General features: G+C 31.5%; 3 protein-coding genes and 1 pseudogene across 3 annotated transcripts; 1 reads left to right on the top strand and 3 right to left on the bottom strand.

Annotated features, from left to right (window-relative positions):
* Positions 1-919: 919 nt before the first annotated feature.
* On the bottom strand, positions 920-2,452 carry LOC107262181 (annotated as a pseudogene).
* Positions 2,453-4,522: 2,070 nt separating this feature from the next.
* Positions 4,523-5,437, bottom strand: LOC112536629. Its single transcript, XM_025159413.2, has one exon. The coding sequence runs from the start codon at positions 5,435-5,437 to the stop codon at positions 4,667-4,669; it is 771 nt and encodes a 256-aa protein (XP_025015181.2). The 3' UTR covers positions 4,523-4,666.
* Positions 5,438-8,921: 3,484 nt separating this feature from the next.
* Positions 8,922-10,158, bottom strand: LOC8267763. The gene is made up of 2 exons (XM_015726409.3): positions 10,023-10,158; positions 8,922-9,880 (listed from the first exon to the last, which is right to left on the bottom strand). Exon 2 carries the CDS (start codon positions 9,820-9,822, stop codon positions 9,088-9,090), a length of 735 nt encoding a protein of 244 aa, XP_015581895.1. The 5' UTR covers positions 9,823-9,880; positions 10,023-10,158; the 3' UTR covers positions 8,922-9,087.
* Positions 10,159-15,488: 5,330 nt separating this feature from the next.
* LOC8267764 (very-long-chain enoyl-CoA reductase) lies at positions 15,489-18,972 on the top strand. The gene is made up of 4 exons (XM_002530804.4): positions 15,489-15,897; positions 16,134-16,173; positions 17,285-18,039; positions 18,614-18,972. The coding sequence occupies exons 1-4, from the start codon at positions 15,829-15,831 to the stop codon at positions 18,680-18,682; spliced, it is 933 nt and encodes a 310-aa protein (XP_002530850.1). The 5' UTR covers positions 15,489-15,828; the 3' UTR covers positions 18,683-18,972.
* Positions 18,973-20,007: the final 1,035 nt, after the last annotated feature.

The following is a 20,007-nucleotide window of genomic DNA, read 5'->3' as shown; positions in this document are numbered from 1 at the left end:
AGGCAATACATTCCAACGATAACAGTACTATAGAAGATCATTTGAAGTCAGAAGTTGAAACAATACTATGAAATTGCTTGCCGATGGAAAACACCGCTGATATCTCCAAGAGCATCATGGAAATAAATTCTTTTATCAATATCAGGTGCCGACATAGAAAACTCGGTTCATATTATAATTCTTCATGCAAATCATAATGAATTAAAAAGTTTCGTGGATGTTACATTTCCCACGACCAATTCTGTCAGGAACATTTGGTATATGATCAAAAGCCAACTAGCTAAATACAGATGAAGAGCCAAGAACGTTGTTGATTTGGATTTCAAAATGCAATTTTAGAAACTTATGCAAAATTTGAAGACATTGAGAGCGTAAATATAAATTCATTTTTCTGATCATACAATCAAAATATTCTCCTGGAACAAAAAAGAAAAGTCAACGTTAGCTGCTTTTGCTTTTATGTTCGTTGAATTACAAAATCGAGCAATAAAAAAGAGAAAGAAAACTAGAACAGAAAGAGGATTGAAGCAAGGAGCTATCGCAGAATCTGCGGAAGCTCACCTTAAATCAAAATAAACAACTAGAGCTCCTCAAATAGAACAGACCATCTTTTAATCCACTGAGATTTTCACTCTTAAAAACACGATCACTAAGAATATAAGCAATTTAGACAATTAATCATTAGAAAGAATCAGCAGTGTGGTATAATAGAATATTGCCATATTGTAAATTTGTAATGAACAAGAAGCAAGCCAAATTATTGATAGCATGAGAAAGAATACTATATCTAATGAATTGATAGACCCACATATTGTATTTTATATAGTTTTCAAGAAAAATCACTAAATTGCCAATATATTGCACCAGATGACAGTTACCACCACCGGCAGCAAAATCATGAGCACTAAAACCGTCGAATCTATTTAGGTCGTTCCAAGTTAAGGGGATGAGTTTCTGCGAAGGACAGAGCATAGATACCAGCTTCACTTTCCATTGAGCCAAGGCTGCGCAATTGTCTTCTTTTGCTGGAAACTACGGCCACTTTGCCAATCCCAAAAAGCCCAAAGTCCCATTGTCACCTCCTGTAGCCATAACACCCTCATTCTTAATAGCCATTGCATTAATGACTGTGTTCTGCTCAGATGACATATTATATAAAAATTCTCCCTCTGAAAGATTAAACTTCTTGATATTATCAAATGATGCAGATGCAAAGCAATCTTCCGTAGGATGTAATTCCATTGCTCGCACAGATTTCTTATGATGTCTAAGAGTTAATATACTTTTACCAAATCTGAGATCCCAAAACTTTATTGTTGTATCGTGAGAGCCGGTGACTACTTGTGGATCCAGTCCGTGAGCAAAAACAGAGCAAACTGCATCATTATGACCAGAAAGACAATTACTTGATCTCTTCTTCGAATATCCTAAACCCTGCATATAGAATCACGGCCACCAGTAAGCAAATATTTATCATCAGGATGAAGAGATAAGCAATAGACATCAGTTAGATGACCATGATACTTCCGGATGACTTTATTCTGTTGAAGGTCCCAGCATTTAACTTGTTTGTCATCTCCAACAGAAAACATGTATGTGTTTCTTGGACTGACTGCAAGGCCCCTACTTGTCCGATATGTCCTGTATAATCTTTAACCTACCCGTTGCTACATTCCAGATCTTGATTGTACGATCAGCAGAACATGTACAAAGCCATGTATGTTTGGGTCAAAAGCAATAGATCTTACCCATCCGAGATTGCCACTGATGACTCTTTACAAGTTCCATTGCCAATGCAACATAAGGCCTCCTCTTTTTATTGGAATTTTTCCACTGTAGCAGGCGTTTCCATCCAACTCGAAAAATTTTAACGATTGAATCTTTTTGGTAGAGAGTTCCAACATATAGAAATCCAAACTCCTAGTTGCTGAACTTAATACTAATTTGTCTGAGAATCCTAAGTTATCCGGATATAAATATATATATATACATGATCATTCCTAATTTGACAATATATTGTCGTTCTATGTTGTCGTTAGCATTTTCCGACGATAGTACATTTGTGGCTAAAATTTTTTAAATTTAAATTTATCTTTTTATTTCAATCACTAATTCGCGGATAATATTTTTTTATTTTTTTTTTCACCGCTAATCCGTTGATAAATGCAGGGTTTTTTAAATAAAATTTTATTATTAGTAGTAATTAGTAATTTATACGTTAAAGGTGATCCTTTAATTTTGTTTAGATGCATAATAAAATTTATTTTAAGAATATATACAAATATATTAAATATTAATCATTTGCATAGAAAAAATGTTCTATAAAGTTAGAAAATTGAGGAAAACAAAAGACTAGTCCGAGGCAGAGGAGGAGGAGAACTGGTGAAGACTGGAAGGATTAGCAGTAGGCATACCGATCCCAGAAGCACCGGCGACTGGTGGAGCAGATCATTTGGCAAAATCTGCAATTCATAAGACCCAGGATACGATTGCTTGGTTGTAAATTGAATTATAATTGTTTGGTTTGATTTTGGTGCTTATTCATGTGTCTTGTCTTAGCATTATGGATTTTGGCCTAATATTACTTAATGCAACAATGCTTTTTCAGCTATCTAATTATTCAACTACTGATGCTCACTTTTGTTTTGTAGCTCAGTAGGGTGAGTTTAAGGTGATTTTTAATTGCATTTTCAAATGCTTTTTGTTTCCTGGGGCTGCTGAGATATGTTTAATCACATGTGGACTTGTTCTTTATGTATCAAGGCTGTTTGAACTCTTAATTTGTGCATTTCTAATTAAATTTAATGTGTAGTATCTTCTAGTTCAGCTATTGTATTTCTTTCCAATTGTAATGTTGAAGTTTGCAATTTTTTCACATAACTTTGTGATGCATATATTTTTCTAGTGTATTCGGGTGAGCCTAATGGCTTGAGTAGGCCGCATTATAATATTATGTTTTTTCCTATTTTAGTTAAAAATTATATTAAATTATTATTTTAAAAATGTTGTCAATTTGATTTCTAAGTTCTTACACAGTTAATCAGAAGGTTTATGCACTCGTTATCCTTCAACCTTGTTATTTATCTTAAATATATAGTAATAATCAATTTGACTAACTTTTATAATATAATATAATATATATATATATTTCACTAAGTTGGGAAGAAATATATGTCAATTGATCCAAATCCTTCCATTATTTAAAATACTAACATCTTGACTGTTGCATTTTATAAATAACGAAATTCACAATATAGACATTTTTTTAGTAATATAAAACTCTATGAGTAAGTTTGAAAATTTATTTTGAATTGTGAATTTCTAATATAGTAATATAAAAATTCTAAGAACTAATTCGATTCAACCTCTAAAAAATGTTTGAAAGTAAATTTTTAAAATAGATTATCAATAATTAAAATCTAAAAAAAAAAACTAAGTCTCTTAATTTAGTTGGTTGTATTAATTTGGTTTGTATCAATATGGTTAAAGCTAGGCACACTTACAGGGAAGCCAACACTCTTGTTGATCGCCTTGCCTCTCTTGCTGAATCTCTTCCCTTTGGCGTCCAAGAGCTTGATTCGGCTCCTACTGATATTTTTGGATTGCTGCAGCAGGAATACTATATAGGCGTTTCTCATCCAAAATGTATTATCAGAGACTTTTATCTCCCTTTTAAATCAAAAAGAAATAAAAAAATAAAATAAAAGTCTCTTGCATCTAATATAAAAATGATAATTTCTTTGGTAATAATAGATTCTTTTGTTAATTTTATATTAATGGACAAAAAGATTAAAAAAATGTTTAATTTCTATGTAAAGCGATTTTATCTATTTTACTTCTTTTTTCTTTTTGTGAATTAGGGGAAGGGAAGAGATAATACATTATTGAATTCTTATATATATTTCTATATTATGATATATAATTAATTATATTATCTTTATGCTATTATATCCTAACTATGAGGAGGGGACCACGAGTGATAAATAGAAAATATAAATGATTCAAGCAATAAATAAATACAAGTCAACTTGGAATTAGTCGTTTAAGATTTTAAAATGTTTTTATAATTCTGAAATAACTAAAATTGACCAGTTATCAAGGAGTCGTCTTTATATGCTATAAATCTTTTGAATTTGTTTGTTTATTTATTAGAAGGAATAGTGTTGCCTATTATTAAGAGTTTACTACTATATTCAATGCAAAAAGTGCATAAAATTAAGAGAAATTTTTATCTATTTAAAGCATAATTAATAAGAGAGTGGTATTTATCTATAAATATTTTATATTTTTATATTGAATAATTGACACATATTTTATTATTTAAAATTAATAAATTTATGTTACTAATTTATTTGTGGGTACATACATCAAATTTAAGCATAATATTATTTTAAAATTAAATTGACCTAAACATAAATGTTTATTTTATCTTCCAACAAGAAAATAAATTGAAACTTGCAAGAATTTTAAAAGAGAAATCGACCGACAAACAATTGCGAACCCGGAACCGTATTTTCCTGACCAAAACATATATAAGCAGAACACAAACAAACTGAAAACGAAACCAAAACCAGACTCTAAACAGAACAAGCAAATAAAACTCGAACCAGTAGACATCAGCCTGGAAAATTGGAACAACTCGCACCATCAAGCTGCTCCAGTAATATCAATTGTTTGGAAAAAGAATATGGGCAAGAGTAGCAATAAGAACCGTGAACCCAGTAATTGGTTCTCCAAAAATAGCCGATAGGATGAGCTTCAGAACTAAAACTGCAATATTCCATCCACCACTTGATCTATTTTCCTTCTTTTCAACGATCGCTGTGCTAGTGCTAGCACCTTCTCTGCTCGGCAGTGCTAAATTCTTTGTGGTAGTTTTATCATTCTGCTGATTAAAGTAGTTATTTTGCCATGCTTCATAAACCAGCTGCTTCACGCATGCAACATGAAGACAGTATTTCCCGCAAGAAGAAACATAGCACCAACCTTTTGGCCCTCTCTTTGAATCAATCTTGAAATGGCATTTTTGGCACTCGAGTGAAACCTTTTTCTTTAACTGTAGCTTCACATTTTCACCTGTTAAAGTTTCTGGTAGCTTAGTACAGTGAGGATGCATGTCATATTTCTTGCAAGAACACTGATACACATTCCCTTTAACATCCATCCCACAAGCATCACAATCTCTACCATTACCCGGAATTGTTGATTTGTCGTGAAACTCGAACCTGCAGTCCTTCAAGAAATGGTGGTAAGTAGGAGATACAGGAATTGCGCATTCCTTGTGGATGGAAAACATATTGCATGTTTCGCACTGGTAACATATGTCAAAACCTAGCTCTTTGCATCCATCGCAGTAGTAAGGTGCAGAAGGACGTTTCAGTTTGAGCTTGTGTCGGTGGCTTGGATGTTGTATCTCGAGAACAGAAGACATGTTCATGGTTACAACTTTCCTGCAATTACAAGAAGCAACCATGCACATAAATTAATGTCAGGAACATCGTTTAATAATGCTAGATGCAATTGCAAAAGTAAATAAATTATTTTCCAATTTTCATCCTGTAATTCTATTTAACAACTGATTATAATTCATTGGAAAGTTTAGACCTATTGTACCAATGGACTGACATCTAGATATTCGCCATAACATTTGATATTTTCACCTCTTCCCAAACATAAAACAAATAGTAAAATGAACAGCCAATTGAAATATTTTGAAAATTTTAATAAAAAAAATTTTCATAAATATTTTGTACAATTCCAAAAATACATTTATAAAATCAATCAAAATATAAATATAAGAAAACTAGGCAGAGATCTCAATCAATAGCTATAAAAAATTGAGATCTACATATAAATAACATATAATTAAACATCATGGACATGAATAAATCAAATTTATGTAAAGAGCATGAGCTAATTGATAAACCTTTTCAAAAGAAGCAAGAATATAGCTAAATGAACAATTTGTGAAGTGTTTTGGAATAAGACATGTTATTTATAGGGCTATGATAAGAAAAACCAACAAAAGAGAGGCAGTTATAAGATGGTACCAAAATATATGGAAGTTTCCATTTGAGATGGATTAGTTAGAATGATGAGATATTCATCCCTGGTCAAAAAGTATTTGCACTTTGAGGCATTAATTCATTACGTTTTGATTGAATTTATGTGATTGTATCTAGAAAGTAAGGAAGTCTTTTTTTAGTTAACAGATTAGAAGAGAGACCCAAATTTAAAAATATTAATGAAATTTATATGTGCACCCTTTGGTGAGATTAAGTATAAAAGTCATACTTTCAGCTTCCAAAAGCCTCAAATAGTTTATTTAAGTCGACATAACTAGTTCTCTTTCCCACCATATTTACCTGAACTAGGTCAATAGTCTTTCATTATATTTTGTTAACTAATCTAAAAACTCGAACAAAAAGAAGAAAAACCCTACATTAGTTAGATCGAAATTCTTTTAAAAACAAAAGGTCAAGAATAACTAAAGAAATAGGGTGAAAACACCCACATTATTATAAATTAAGAAAAAAAAGCCTAATTCTATGTCGATTGAGTTTCCATTTAGTTTCTATATAATATATGTTATATGGTCGTTAGTTAACTGCCTATTTGGTAGGGCTCACACGGGAAAGCAACAGATTCAAAGGGGTTCTGCTCCTTATTACTGAACCACAGCAAATGGCCAAATTTAGGGCGCGACAAAGACAAATCATTGTTTCACATGGACGTGTACTTAGTCAAGTAACAAAGACAAAGACATACAAGGAGAGAAATAAAAGAAATTATGTGGAGATTATCCATAATTTAAAGCAGGAAATGATAAAACCTTACTACATATCCATTTCCATTAAAAAGAAGGAAAAAAGAAAAATTAGTATATTTAAGGGTGATTTTAGCCTTTGAATTTGGGTATGGAATATAGTAAACGTTCAAATATCTATGGTTTTCTATTGGAATAAATTCAATGTTTAGATATATTTAATTTATAGCTTTCGATTTAGAAACTTGAATTTTTAACTTATCATGCCGGACAGAAATTCGACCATTAAATTTGTAATTCAATAAAATCTAATATCTCCTTAATTTTAATTGTTTTTTTCCTTTTCACCAATTTGAATTTCTCTTCTGTGATACTAATTGTTTTTCAACTAGAGGATGATAAACTTTTTTTAATCTTAAAGATACTTAGAAAAATAAATAATAATTGCTCTTAAATATTTAAATACTCAAAGATATTATCTACAAGTTTCAGAGAGATGAATTAAATATTACCACAAAGAGTCCTTAATTCTTTCCTAGTCAACAAAGTAGTTTCAGGATTAAAAAAAAAAAAGAATCAGTTTAGGCCTTTCTAATTAAATGATAATCAACTAATCTGTTGTGGAACTTATGTCAGTATACGTGGAAATGTATACGGCATGAATATATAAGAGTCTTTCATTTGATTTCCTGGTTTATATTTCTATAGACATCCTTCCAATAAATATTAATGTGAAATAGTTAAAATTCATGCCATCTTTACCTAGCTTAAGTTTATAGTTTTCCACCATATTTACATCTTTAAAGGATTCATAGTCTTTTTTTACTATTTGGTTCATTTTCATGTTGCAAGCTAGTATCTCGTTCTGTTGGAGAAGATTTAACGATCTGAATCTAAATTATATGAGACAATATTTACTTTGTCCCCTATTGATTTCACATGTTTATTCTCTTGGTGAATTTAAGCCTTGTATTTCTTTTTTTTTTTTGGGTGAATTCGAGTTTTTCCTGAGAAATCACTCATCCTGAAATTTCTATAAATATATTTAATTCGAATCATAGAAGTTATCACACCATTTGTAGACATAAAATCATTTATGATTGCAAATATATATTTATTTATCCACATAAACTTTAACGGGTTTATTAGGATAATAATCATAACGGTTATTTAATTTATTTTTAAATTTCATTTTAGTCACCAATCTTTTTTTATTATTATTTCATTTTGGCTACTCAACTTTAATTTAGATAGCAACGTTTGTCACTACATCCATTCACGGTGATGGCTACATACGGAATACTCAAGTGTATGTGTCTAAAACTCAACCTTAAATATTATCCTAGTCAGGTTAGTTATTTAAAACCTAAATTTGGCCAACCTATATTAACTAAAGTATTCGAATGAGTTTAGGTTTGAGTTAAATTACTAATCTGACTAGAACAGTGACTAGGATTGAGCGTTAGGCACATGTCACTCAAACATAGGACAATTTAAACAGCCATCATTATGGATAAGTGTAGTGACCATTGTTGCTACCCAATTCGAAATTGAGCGACTAAAATGAAATAAAAAAATTATAGTACATAAAATGAGACTACAAATAAAGTTAAATGATCATTAGGATCATCTCTTTTTATTGTGGTGTGAAAATTATAGCATCGTTGTGTGATCAAATATGTATGCCGATTTCATTATTATCCTATTTTCTTTGCACCAGCAAACCACTAATATTATTATAAATTTAATATCAATAGAGGAACTATGCATTAATTTCTTAGATGATTAGAGTTGACAACATTGATACACTTATTAATAATTGTAAGGAAATGATCAAGTAACGTTCAACTCCTTTGTTCCAGGTAATTTCATGCAACTTTAAATTTATTAAATACTTCATATTGAGTGGTCATTACTTCATAGACTTTTTGTCGGACAAAGTCATATGGTATATTATGGTTAGCTTCTTCGAACATTTTATAAATTATACATTTTAAAGATTATAATGCCACTTTTCCACACTGCGTATTGTTTTATTCACATTCTACATTTCGTGTAAAAAGAAAGAATACAAGAGAATAAATAATCAGAGATAATAATATATAATATTAAAAGAATAAGAAATTGACAATTTTTAAATTAGCAAATTCAACCTCCATTCATTATTTTCTTTTGTACAAACATTTTTTTAACTTTCCAAACCTTCCCAAAAACACACAATTACGAACACAATGGGAAAGTACTTGACCAATTAATACTATGTACAAGATTTATGCAAAAATAAACATTGATCATAAACATAAAACCTAGCTTCTTATAAATTAATTTGAGAATAAGTGTTGTGCGAGAGCAAAAATCAGAGATGTCGGGTCTCCAAATATAGCAGAAATGATTAGCAAAATCACAGTTTTTGTCATTTTCCACAGCTTTGCAGCCTTATTTGAGCTCTCACTTTGTGTTGCTACCTCTTGACTTGTATTCAAACGCTGCAATGCCAGGCAACTCGGCTCTCCTGTCTTGTTTTCTTGTTGCTTCATCCAGCTCTCCAGGATCATTTCTTTTATACAAGCTACATGATAACAATACTTACCACAGGACGACACGTAGCACCAACCGGTTACTCTCTTCGCAATCTCTTTGCTTCCACATTTCAGGCATTTTGATGGCAATTTTTCCTTTAGGTGTATTGTAACTCCATCCGCAGATAAGGTGCGTTGAAGCTTAACGCAACATGGGTGTAAATCAAAGGGGCGCTTGTGGTTGCATTGATATACATACCCTAATATATCCTTTCCACAAGCGTCACAATATCTTTTGCCATCTTGTGGGGCTTTCATGTGAAAATTTAGGTTGCAATCATTCAGAAAAGGATGGTAAGTCGATTGAGAAGCATTTGCACATTCTTCATGAAGAGAGAAATTGCATCCTTCATGCTCGCATTCATAGCACAAGCCAAGTCCTCGCTCTTTGCACCCATCGCACAGATATGGTTCTTGAGGATCCTTTAATATGAGCGGATGTTGATGATTGTAATGATTGATCTTGGTTAGTCTCATACTTGATGAATGAAATAATCAGCAAACTTTTTCCAATCTCAGTGACAGCTAAAGTTTCCTGCATACACCCGATTAATTAATTAAGAACTTAAATTATGTATAATATTTAACCATACATACAATTTTGATTAATTATACATGCATGAACTGAATAAGTCTTTCCAAGTAAACTATTAAAGATAAGTTGACTACTGATGTACCTATTATTTCATGAGCATATATGCATGCGAGATATATAATGAATGAGCAGATTATCTTAGCAAAGCAATTTCAGCAAGAACCAAAAATTTCTTCTCAAATAGAAGGCCTGTAATTCTAATTCTAAGAATATAAAGATGGATTTGCTGTGAAGATTAATGAATTAACCCTTCAGCTGTTGAGTTGTGTTATATAGAGGAGCTTTTCCTTGAACCGACTTTGGAATGGTGGAGGAAGCTTCCTTTACCTCTTTTTTCCACACTTCCCTTTCTTTCTTGAGTTAAGGTATCAGAATTTCTGGACTTTTTACTGGTATCTTCCAAGCATTAAATATGTAATCATCATCTTATAGTCATCTAATTATAAAATGATATATGAGGCACAAAAAATGATGCTAATTATGTCTTAAAGTTTCTTTGTATTAAATAAATTTGATTTGTAATAATGGTCCATTAATTGGGTACCTCTATTAAAAAAAATAATGAAAGGGTTCTCAAATTCTCACAAGTAGAGATCATTTGACCACCTATAAACCACCAAGAATAGAGATCATTTGGCCACCTAAGCGAAGATTTTGAGTCTGTTTCAAAAAGTAAAATTAAGGAATAAGAATATATAATTCAATCTGAAAACATTTTTATCAAACACTACTTAATCGATAAACACCATTAATTATTTAGTTGAAATACATTAAGAACTTCATTTTATTTGAAAGAGATATGAAAAAGAAAATAAAATAAAAATAATAAAATTAAAAAAGATATTTTAGTGTTATGAAATATATTAACTTACTAAAGTGTAATACATTTAGAAATTCTATCTATTTTGTTATAATTTAATTTAGTTATAATCAATTTTATAAATTTGATTATATAGAATTCTAAATCAACATAAATTTTAAATTTATAAATAAATTTTATAAATTTTATGAATTTCAATCAAATTTTTTAAAGGTTGCCTTAAGTTGTTCCAAATATTGCAAGTTACAAAACTAAATCCTATCCTTAAAAACAATAGAAATGGTAGAAGTTTCCTCATTTTGGAAATCTTTATAAATATATAAAAGCTTAGTCTAAAAGTGTTCAACCGAAATTTTTTATATACTTCTAGACTATGTTATTGACATGTAGAAATTTTATTGATGTGTTATACAATTAACTTCATTTATGTATGAAATGATTTTATTTTATTCTAAATAATTATAAAATTCTAAAATATCATAAATTCTGTTAGGTTAATTTAAATTGCTGTTATTTTTAAAATACAATAAAAATATTTTAAAATTTTAAAAATTATATTAAATTATGTTCATTAATTTATTTTAAATTATTATCTGTAATTAAAATAATAGCAAACAAAAAGTATGAATAAACAAATAATAACGTTTAAAAACGATGCCTTAAGCTAAGACTATTTTAACAACAGATATTATACATGTTCTTTTAAAAGAAAATAGCCATTAATTGGTTGAAGATGAATTTCAATAACAATTCAATACAACCAGTAATTGTTTATTAATGGTCGTTTTGATCCTCTTGTTCCCGCAAACAATTCTGAAAATGAAATTTCAAGGAAAATAGAATGTAAAGACGTATATATTTCTCTTTTACTTTCCAAGAAAAAGACCTTACTTGTTACATTGTTGTTGGATGGGGATTGCTTCTTACATTTTCTAATCAATTATCAGAAAAAATATATATAAAAAAAAAAAAAAAGAAATTCTAGTCATGGAGTACTGAATTTGATCTGTAAATTCTAAGATATGAGATGCATACATATGTTATGGAAGCTTCCAAACTGGGCTGGTGTTTATACAAGATGATTCTTAATTTCCAGTTAAACTATATAATTAAAATCTGAGTTGGTTTAATTATGCAATAACTATAAGATATTGATTAAAGAATTTGAATTTCAATCATCTTATACGGAAATTTCAAAGAAAATAAAAGGTAAAGACATAAATTTCTCTTCCACTTACCAGGAAGTTGAAGACCCTAATTAGTTGTTGTCTTGAAATACTGATTGTTGATGGGAATCGCTTCTTACATTTTTTTCTAATCGGTCTCTCTATAGTTGATTTTTCCTGAACCAGTCAAGAAACCACTGTGATTTTTCTGTCAGCTTTCCCTTGCTCTTCATCGCTTGGAGATTTTCCTGTTTTTTCCTTGTGTAAGTTGAATTCCCACCACACATTTTCTTATTGTTGAGTTTTTAATCTATATGAGTGAATTAATTCTCTTTCTTTTTTCTTTTTTCTTTTTTTATTTTATTCTTATTAAATATGCTGTTCCAAGTGAGTTAAGAAAATCTCTTCGATTTATTGTAATTCCCCATTGAAAACCATGTTTGGAAAGCTCAAGCCTAATATTAAAATTAAGAACGATCTTGAACTTTTACTGAAATCGTCGCATAAAACCCCAATATATAAAAGTTTAAAAGAAATCAAAATTTGTTTGTTTTGATGTTTAGTTAACAAAGTGGTCTTAATTTGCCTCTTCTCCATCTATATTTTTGGATGGAAACTGACTAGCTGATAATCGTAGTAACATGCATAGCTAGAAGCAAAGTTTAAGAGTGTATAATGTGAATAACTAGTGGAAGTGATAAGAGGAACTTGATGACCAGAGAATACATTTATTTGTCTTGTGTAGTTTGGAGTTGTTTCATTTTGTTCTGTGAACTGGTAATAGACTTGGAAACTTTGAACATATAATTAAACGTACACAGCATCCTCTTTCATAGTGCATATTGGCATGAACAGAAATGAAGGTTAGAAGGGTTCTTTTTTTTTTTTCAACAAAGGATAGAGCTTCACTAATCAAGGAAAACTCATACAGTCTCAGTATCCCTGAGCCAAGCCATAAGGCTACTGGGATTTGAAGACAAACTGAAATCAGTAATTAAGGGCTTTCCTGGCTGTTTCATGAGTCACCCAGTGTAAACTATACGGGGAACAAATAGAATATGACAAATAACAAAGTCTAAAATCAGCTTGCTAATATCTTCAACAACTGCTATATCCTGTTGAAGTTTCACAGGTGTATTCATTAGAGCAACCCCTCACTCACCTGATGAGCTTTTGCAAAGTGAATGTCACCCAGATGATATCTTACAGTCACTCCCCAAGAACCAACGTTGTTTTTGCTTGTTTACTGCCGCATCGAAACTTAGCTTAATGACTCCAGTTGGGGGGAGCTTGCCATTGAGTCTCAGGTGAAGGCCTCGGCCTTGGTACTGTGAAAAAAAATTGAATCAAAAAATCCATAAACAAATTCAATCAAAAAAATCAGAACTTGAAAAAAAACTGAACACAGTCCTAAGGAAGAACATTAGACCGAAATAGCAAAAAGAACTCATAGTTGAAGGACTACTCCTTTCTGTATCATGAAAATGATCAACAACAAGAACATGCAAATCGTTTAACAAATGTAGTTTATCAAGCTCAATAATCCCCATGCCAACCACTGTCAATGTTCCACACCACTGAATGAGGCATTACTAGTGCCAACATCTGTCTTTTAATTGTGTACCCGAAAATCCTCTCTTGGAACCACACTAACCATTGTAGAATTTTCCATTGCATTTATTGACCCACTGGTTCTTCTAGCCAAACGCTTCTTCTTTGGAAGATAGAACTTGTTTCTAAGTAGCGTGATCTAAGTACTACCCTTCTTGGTCGTCGACATCATCGGAGAAGGGAGAAGGCCATTTCCCGGAGCCGAAATTTCAAGGAGCCGATTCGCGGCGACGGCGAGGCTTCAGGCAGCGGGAGTTGTATGGTTGAACTCCCCTTTTCAAGAGCTTCGTGGTAGTGCAAGAGATTGTCACTTTTTTGGACTTTATTTGAATTGAGATTGTTTGGATTGGGAGAAAAGGTGAGAAAAAATTGAAAGAGAAAGTAGGTGCGTTAATTTTGATTTTAATATTTTTAATATTTATTATTTGATTTAATTAATTTAGTTTACTATATATTTTTTTTTTAATTTCAATGAGTGACAGTAGTTTTAATATTATTGGTTTTGATACGGTGACGTGCCATGTAAGAATAACATGTAATTTAAAAAAAAAAAGTTTTATTGATATTTTAATTAAAATTGAAATAGTTTAGTGATATTAAACTGAGATTTAAGATAATTGTGATACAAACTCCAAATTTAAGGGACTATCAGAATAATTTATTCTACAAATCAATTAAAATCTTACCATTGGAATTGTCTAATTCATACGAATTCACAAATCATAAAACCAATTTGAGATATAATTTTATTAAAATAAATTAACTAACCAAAATGAAACTCAAAGTGAATATGGAACAATTAAATTTGAGTGTTAACAGTATCCTATCTCATTTTATGTTCGCAACTCTGCAAAACACAAAAATATTATTCTTGGTTGGAATAAAAAAGTATATTTCTTTCTAATTAAAAGTCTCATCTTACTGATATAAAAAATTTTACTCTAAAAGTAATTTTGCATCGATTTTTTTATGCGCGTGCACTTCTTTTTTTTTTATGTATTTATTAAAATCTTTTTATGTCATTACATTTAAAATCAAAAAATTATAAAAAAGCTATAATTTAATGCACGTTAGAATATTAATTTTTTTAATTTAATATTTATTTTTATTGGTAAAGTTATAATAAGAAATAAAATATATTAATATATTACCATATTATACCAATAATTTTAATGAGACAAACCAATAATACAGTAAAATAAAATATAATAATATATATTCATTTTAAGATAAAATTTAAAAAATTATAATTTATTACGATATAGAGTTTATTCATATATATAATTAGATTTATTCAAATATTGGGTCAAGTGAGGTTTGATCTGAATCTGGTGGAATTTGAAGTATTTAAATCTAACCCTGAGTTCAGCCTGGTCCAGCTATATAGACACAAACAATTGACTAAATTCAATCTATTATGAAAAATTTAAAACATTTTATCTTATAATTTTTAGATTGATTGTTTGCTTGTTGCGCAAAGCTCAAAAAAAATAATATTTTCAAACTCATTCAAAACATAACAAGTTTTTATGAGTTGGAACCTAAACGGAGCTAAAATGAAAAAAATGTGTCTAACCCTCAAAATTTTCTACTAAACTTGAACGGAGTGGATAGATATTTGATTTGAAATGAAATCTTTTATAACTAATTATTCTTATACTGAGTCACTACAAAAAGAATAATTTTACTGTATAAACTTAGTGTATAGCAATTTTTTTATGAGCTGACACATATTTATAAAATTCCGGTTGACATATCTTAAAAATGTTTTTACATAAAAATATTTTATCAAAAATTGCAAAGGTCTAAACCTATAGCTATGAAATTTTTAATTTTGAAGAAAAAAACATTGCGTCGAAAAAAGATCTTACTAAAAAATCTGTTCAACCACATCATCGAAGTGGCATGTTAAGCTGAAGTGAAGTCAATCATGGCCCATAACAACAGTAGGCCATCTTCAATACGACAATTAGCTAATGGCAATTTAAGGAAGGTATGTGCGGTGCGGTTCATCAGAATTCAATCTAAGAGCAGTATAGTTAGCTCCCCTACTCCCAACTACACGCCTTTAATATATCCGCCTATCTATAACTATCTATATTGGCCCAAACCCATCTCTGCCTTCTTCTATTTCATGTGCTGTTTTTCACTTTGAATCTATTTGAGATCTCCTTCAATTTCCCACTTCAAGCTCTGGTTCTAGTCCAATCTTGAGTACGATCCTTTGTAGTCTAAAGGGTTTCTTTTGTTTGCCATTTGGTGTATTGGGTCTCTCTCATTTCATCATTAGGATGAAGGTTACTGTAGTTTCACGCAGTGGTAGAGAGGTCATCAAAGGAGGCCTCGACCTCAATGATTCGGTACCCTCTTCTTCTCTCTATATATGCTATAATTTGTGTTTTAGTTTAGTTTGTTAGGCTGCTAAGAAAATGATGCTGTTAGTTTGTTGTTTGTCTACATAATGTGAGAGTAAAAAAGTAGAAGGAAAGCGAAAAAATCTTCTTTCTTTTCAGCGTAATGGAGTCAAAGACGTCGGTTTTCCAGATTGTTTTGGGGATTTCAATAGTGATTTTTATGTGTTTGAATTGTTTTATAGGCTACAGTGGCTGATCTGCAGGAGGCAATTCATAAACGAAGTAAGTGATGCATGTAACTCTACTAATTGATTTAAGATTTATTTCAAAACCCGGAACTTGTTAATGTTAAATTTGGTTTATAGATGCTGTTACTGTTATGAATTTTACTTGGATTTTTTATTTTTTTTAAGAAAAAAAGAGACTTTTTCTGTTGCATTGGAATTTCTTAAAATTTTATAAACTAGAAAAATCCTACACAAGTATTACATTGGCTAGATTTTCTTTTTGTTTGATCTCATCTGTTTAGAAATTTCTGCTTACTGCTTTGTTGATAAGCATGAGCGTAGTAGACTGTTGCTCCTCTGTAGCGTCCCTTTGTTTCACCCCTCCTCCCTCCGTTTAGGTTCACGGTGGTGTTAAAGTTTGTAGTGTTTCTTGTCTAGCACACATAGAACATTTATAATTTTTCCTTGCAAATGTTAATTTTCTGGTTGACAACAAGAGACATTGGCAGAAAATAAACTTCATTTCTTATCATTCAGTACAACTACATGCATAAGATAGTATGACCGGATTTCATACGTTTTTGTTAGAATTTTGAGGGAAGAGTATTTAACACAAGACTATGTCGGGTTTCTTCATCTGCAGCCTTATCTTTGTATCATTTCTTCAGTTAAATCATTTGAAAAAATATTTTATTTATATAGTTTAATTTGTAACTTTTTTCATGGTAAGTACAATTCTCAATTTTATTCATTGAATCACCATGACATGTTGATATTCAATCACAGCGGTTCTTGTTATGTAATACTGTCATGCATAAGAGCAATTTGTTAAGATCATAGATTGTAATGGTGACTCGTGAGTGAGGGAATAGATATCTCCCTCTCTATCAAGGCTGAAATTTGAAAGGGACTGGATTGTCTCCTGAATCTTTTTCAACAGATTTGGAGCTTGAATTTTTTAGCTTATCACTTTACAGATATATTTTTGACAAAAATATACTTGAATTTCTTTGACAAAAGGTCCAAGTATGTTTTTCAAGTTTTTATAAAATATTCCACTCCCCCATCCAAGGAAACACATTCATATAAGGTGTATATGTATTTGTATTTGGAGCATCAGATGAGAGTTTTATTTTAGTAATCTGATTCACTGTTTACATCAACAGCCAAAAAATTCTACCCTTCAAGACAGCGGCTGACCCTTCCTCTTCCACCGGGATCAAAGGACAGGCCAACTGTTCTGAACTACAAGAAGAGTCTTAAGGATTACTGTGATGGGAATTCAGATAATATAACAGTAGTTTTCAAGGATCTGGGTCCACAAGTATCCTACCGCACACTTTTTTTCTTCGAGTACTTGGGTCCTTTGATCCTCTATCCTGTCTTTTACTTCTTCCCTGTGTACAAGTACTTTGGATACAAGGAGGAACGTGTCATCCACCCAGTTCAGACATATGCTATGTACTACTGGTGCTTCCATTACTTCAAACGTATCATGGAAACATTTTTTGTGCACCGATTTAGCCATGCAACATCACCGCTCTCCAATGTTTTCCGAAATTGTGCTTATTATTGGACCTTTGGTTCCTATATTGCTTACTATGTGAACCACCCACTTTACACTCCTGTTGGTGATCTTCAAATGAAGATTGGTTTTGGTTTTGGTTTGATTTGTCAAATTGCCAACTTCTATTGTCACATCTTGCTGAAAAATCTTCGCAGCCCTGATGGCAGTGGAGGTTATCAAATCCCACATGGGTTTCTCTTCAATATTGTGACATGCGCAAACTACACAACAGAAATTTACCAGTGGTTGGGTTTCAATATTGCAACGCAGACTGTTGCAGGCTATATCTTTCTTGTGGTTGCCGCTTCGATCATGACCAATTGGGCCCTTGCAAAGCACCGCCGACTGAGGAAGGTATCCTTCTGCACTTCCGAGCTAGTTTAAAGTATTGCATTTTATGAATGAAAGAAGTCATAAATATTTATTTAACAATAGGCAAGCTTTATCTTGGTATGTTACTGTGTGATATTGAAGCCATCTGTAGCAATAAGGTCCTACTGCTAAATTAGATTGGTTGCTTTAGTTCATTTCAATATCAATTGAGATAGTACGCCTATATTTGGTTATTGTATCTATGCAATACACTTTTTGATACATGCAATGTGCTTATATATGGAATGTACGGTTGTATGTGCTACCTTACCTAGCAGATCTAATTCATAAAGAAAAGAGTTTGCTAACTATCTGTGCCAGAAAGCAAAGGATCCATCTATGTTGGGCAGTAACTTGAAATGTGAAAATAGCTAGAAAATACGAGTAACATTCACGTATTTTCTATTTCACTGGACTTGTTTATGTGTGTATATGTGCTGGTTTTTGTCTATGTATTTGATCAAAATGAAAATAAAAGACTTTCCTTATTTATGATGTTTTCTTTGTAATTTCTTTTTCATCCCTGTGTTTATGAACCTTTGTTTGTTTTGTGCAGCTATTTGACGGAAAGGATGGAAGACCAAAATATCCACGCCGATGGGTTATATTGCCCCCATTCCTGTAGAACTGAATTGATACTCTGCCACTCTTTTGCTGATTTGGTATTGAGTCTTGGCAGTATGATGAATCCCAGATTGTGGTTCGTTCTTCTCAGATATGAAGTGGAGGTCACACTTATGTAATCGCTTGGAGAACCTAGTCTTTCCATTTAGATAGTAAATTATTGGAAATAGAGGATAATCTTGTCCAAACATAATCTTATTTTAAACTTTCTCCAGTATGTTAAATTATTTGGCAAGTTATCTGAATTTGTTGGTTTAGCTAATCTGATGAGTTATGACTTTCTGATGATCATTAGTATCTCATTCTTCATTTCTCATTTTTGTCTGTCCTCTAAAGTTTTATTCTGGATCCTGTATAAAGCAGTGACTAAGATCTTTGATGCGAAAACTAGTTAGCTTTGGCTGATAAACTTACATTTTCCATATATAACATTGCGAAATTCCAAATCATGAAATGGGAACTGCTAGCTACAGCAAGCATTGGACTTTTATCTGCAAATCTTGAGAGAGAGCATAAATGATATTTGCCTTGACCTTGCGCGCCCCATTTTTCTTTTAATGTCTATCGTATGAACCTATATAGTTGTATCTCTGTATGCAGAGGTAATGCAAGTAAACTCAGAATCACGAGGCTCAGACTAATGTTGCCATTAAGGCTTGGTTGAGTTATTCGATTGTACCTTATTATTCGTAGATGTCTAAGCACAGTGGCTTCGCTGCCCTACTTAATTTACAGGGTGTTATGCATGTAAATTACAGATTTGCAGATGTATATTTCTCTTAACTTGATGATGTACTTGGACAGTGACCCTGACCCTGACCCTGTGCGTCATGGAAAGATAGTTTCCTTGCTGACAAGAAAGTTGCTCATGGGAGTTCGAGTCTGACTTTTGCAAAGTAAATAGCAAGCATGCATGCGACTTATGCAGAAGAAGAGCATGTATTGTAAAGCTTAAAGCTGACAAATGGAAATGATGATTTGATAGAATGAGAATGGCAAGAAAGGAGGATCATAGGTTTCCTGATCCGGAACCAAGTCATCATCAGGGCCACTTGTGACGCTCAAACAAATAGCTTATAAGGTAAACTTTATGAGATTGGAAAACTGACAGCTTATAAGGGCTACAGCAACTACTGAACTGTTGAATTTCTCCACTCAACAACCATTATGGGCTGGAAAAAGCTGCTCAAGCTGCTTTGCCATGAAATTCCTGGAGGAAATTTTTTTTCTTTTCTTAAAAAAATAGATGCCACAACGTATTATTATTATTTTTATTGTTTAACAGAAATATATTTTTGATTTTATTCCTAGTTGGCACTTGCCCAT

Source organism: Ricinus communis, chromosome 6, assembly GCF_019578655.1.
Source record: "Ricinus communis isolate WT05 ecotype wild-type chromosome 6, ASM1957865v1, whole genome shotgun sequence".
Lineage (NCBI taxonomy): Eukaryota > Viridiplantae > Streptophyta > Magnoliopsida > Malpighiales > Euphorbiaceae > Ricinus > Ricinus communis.
This window is presented reverse-complemented; position numbering and strand designations above follow the sequence as displayed.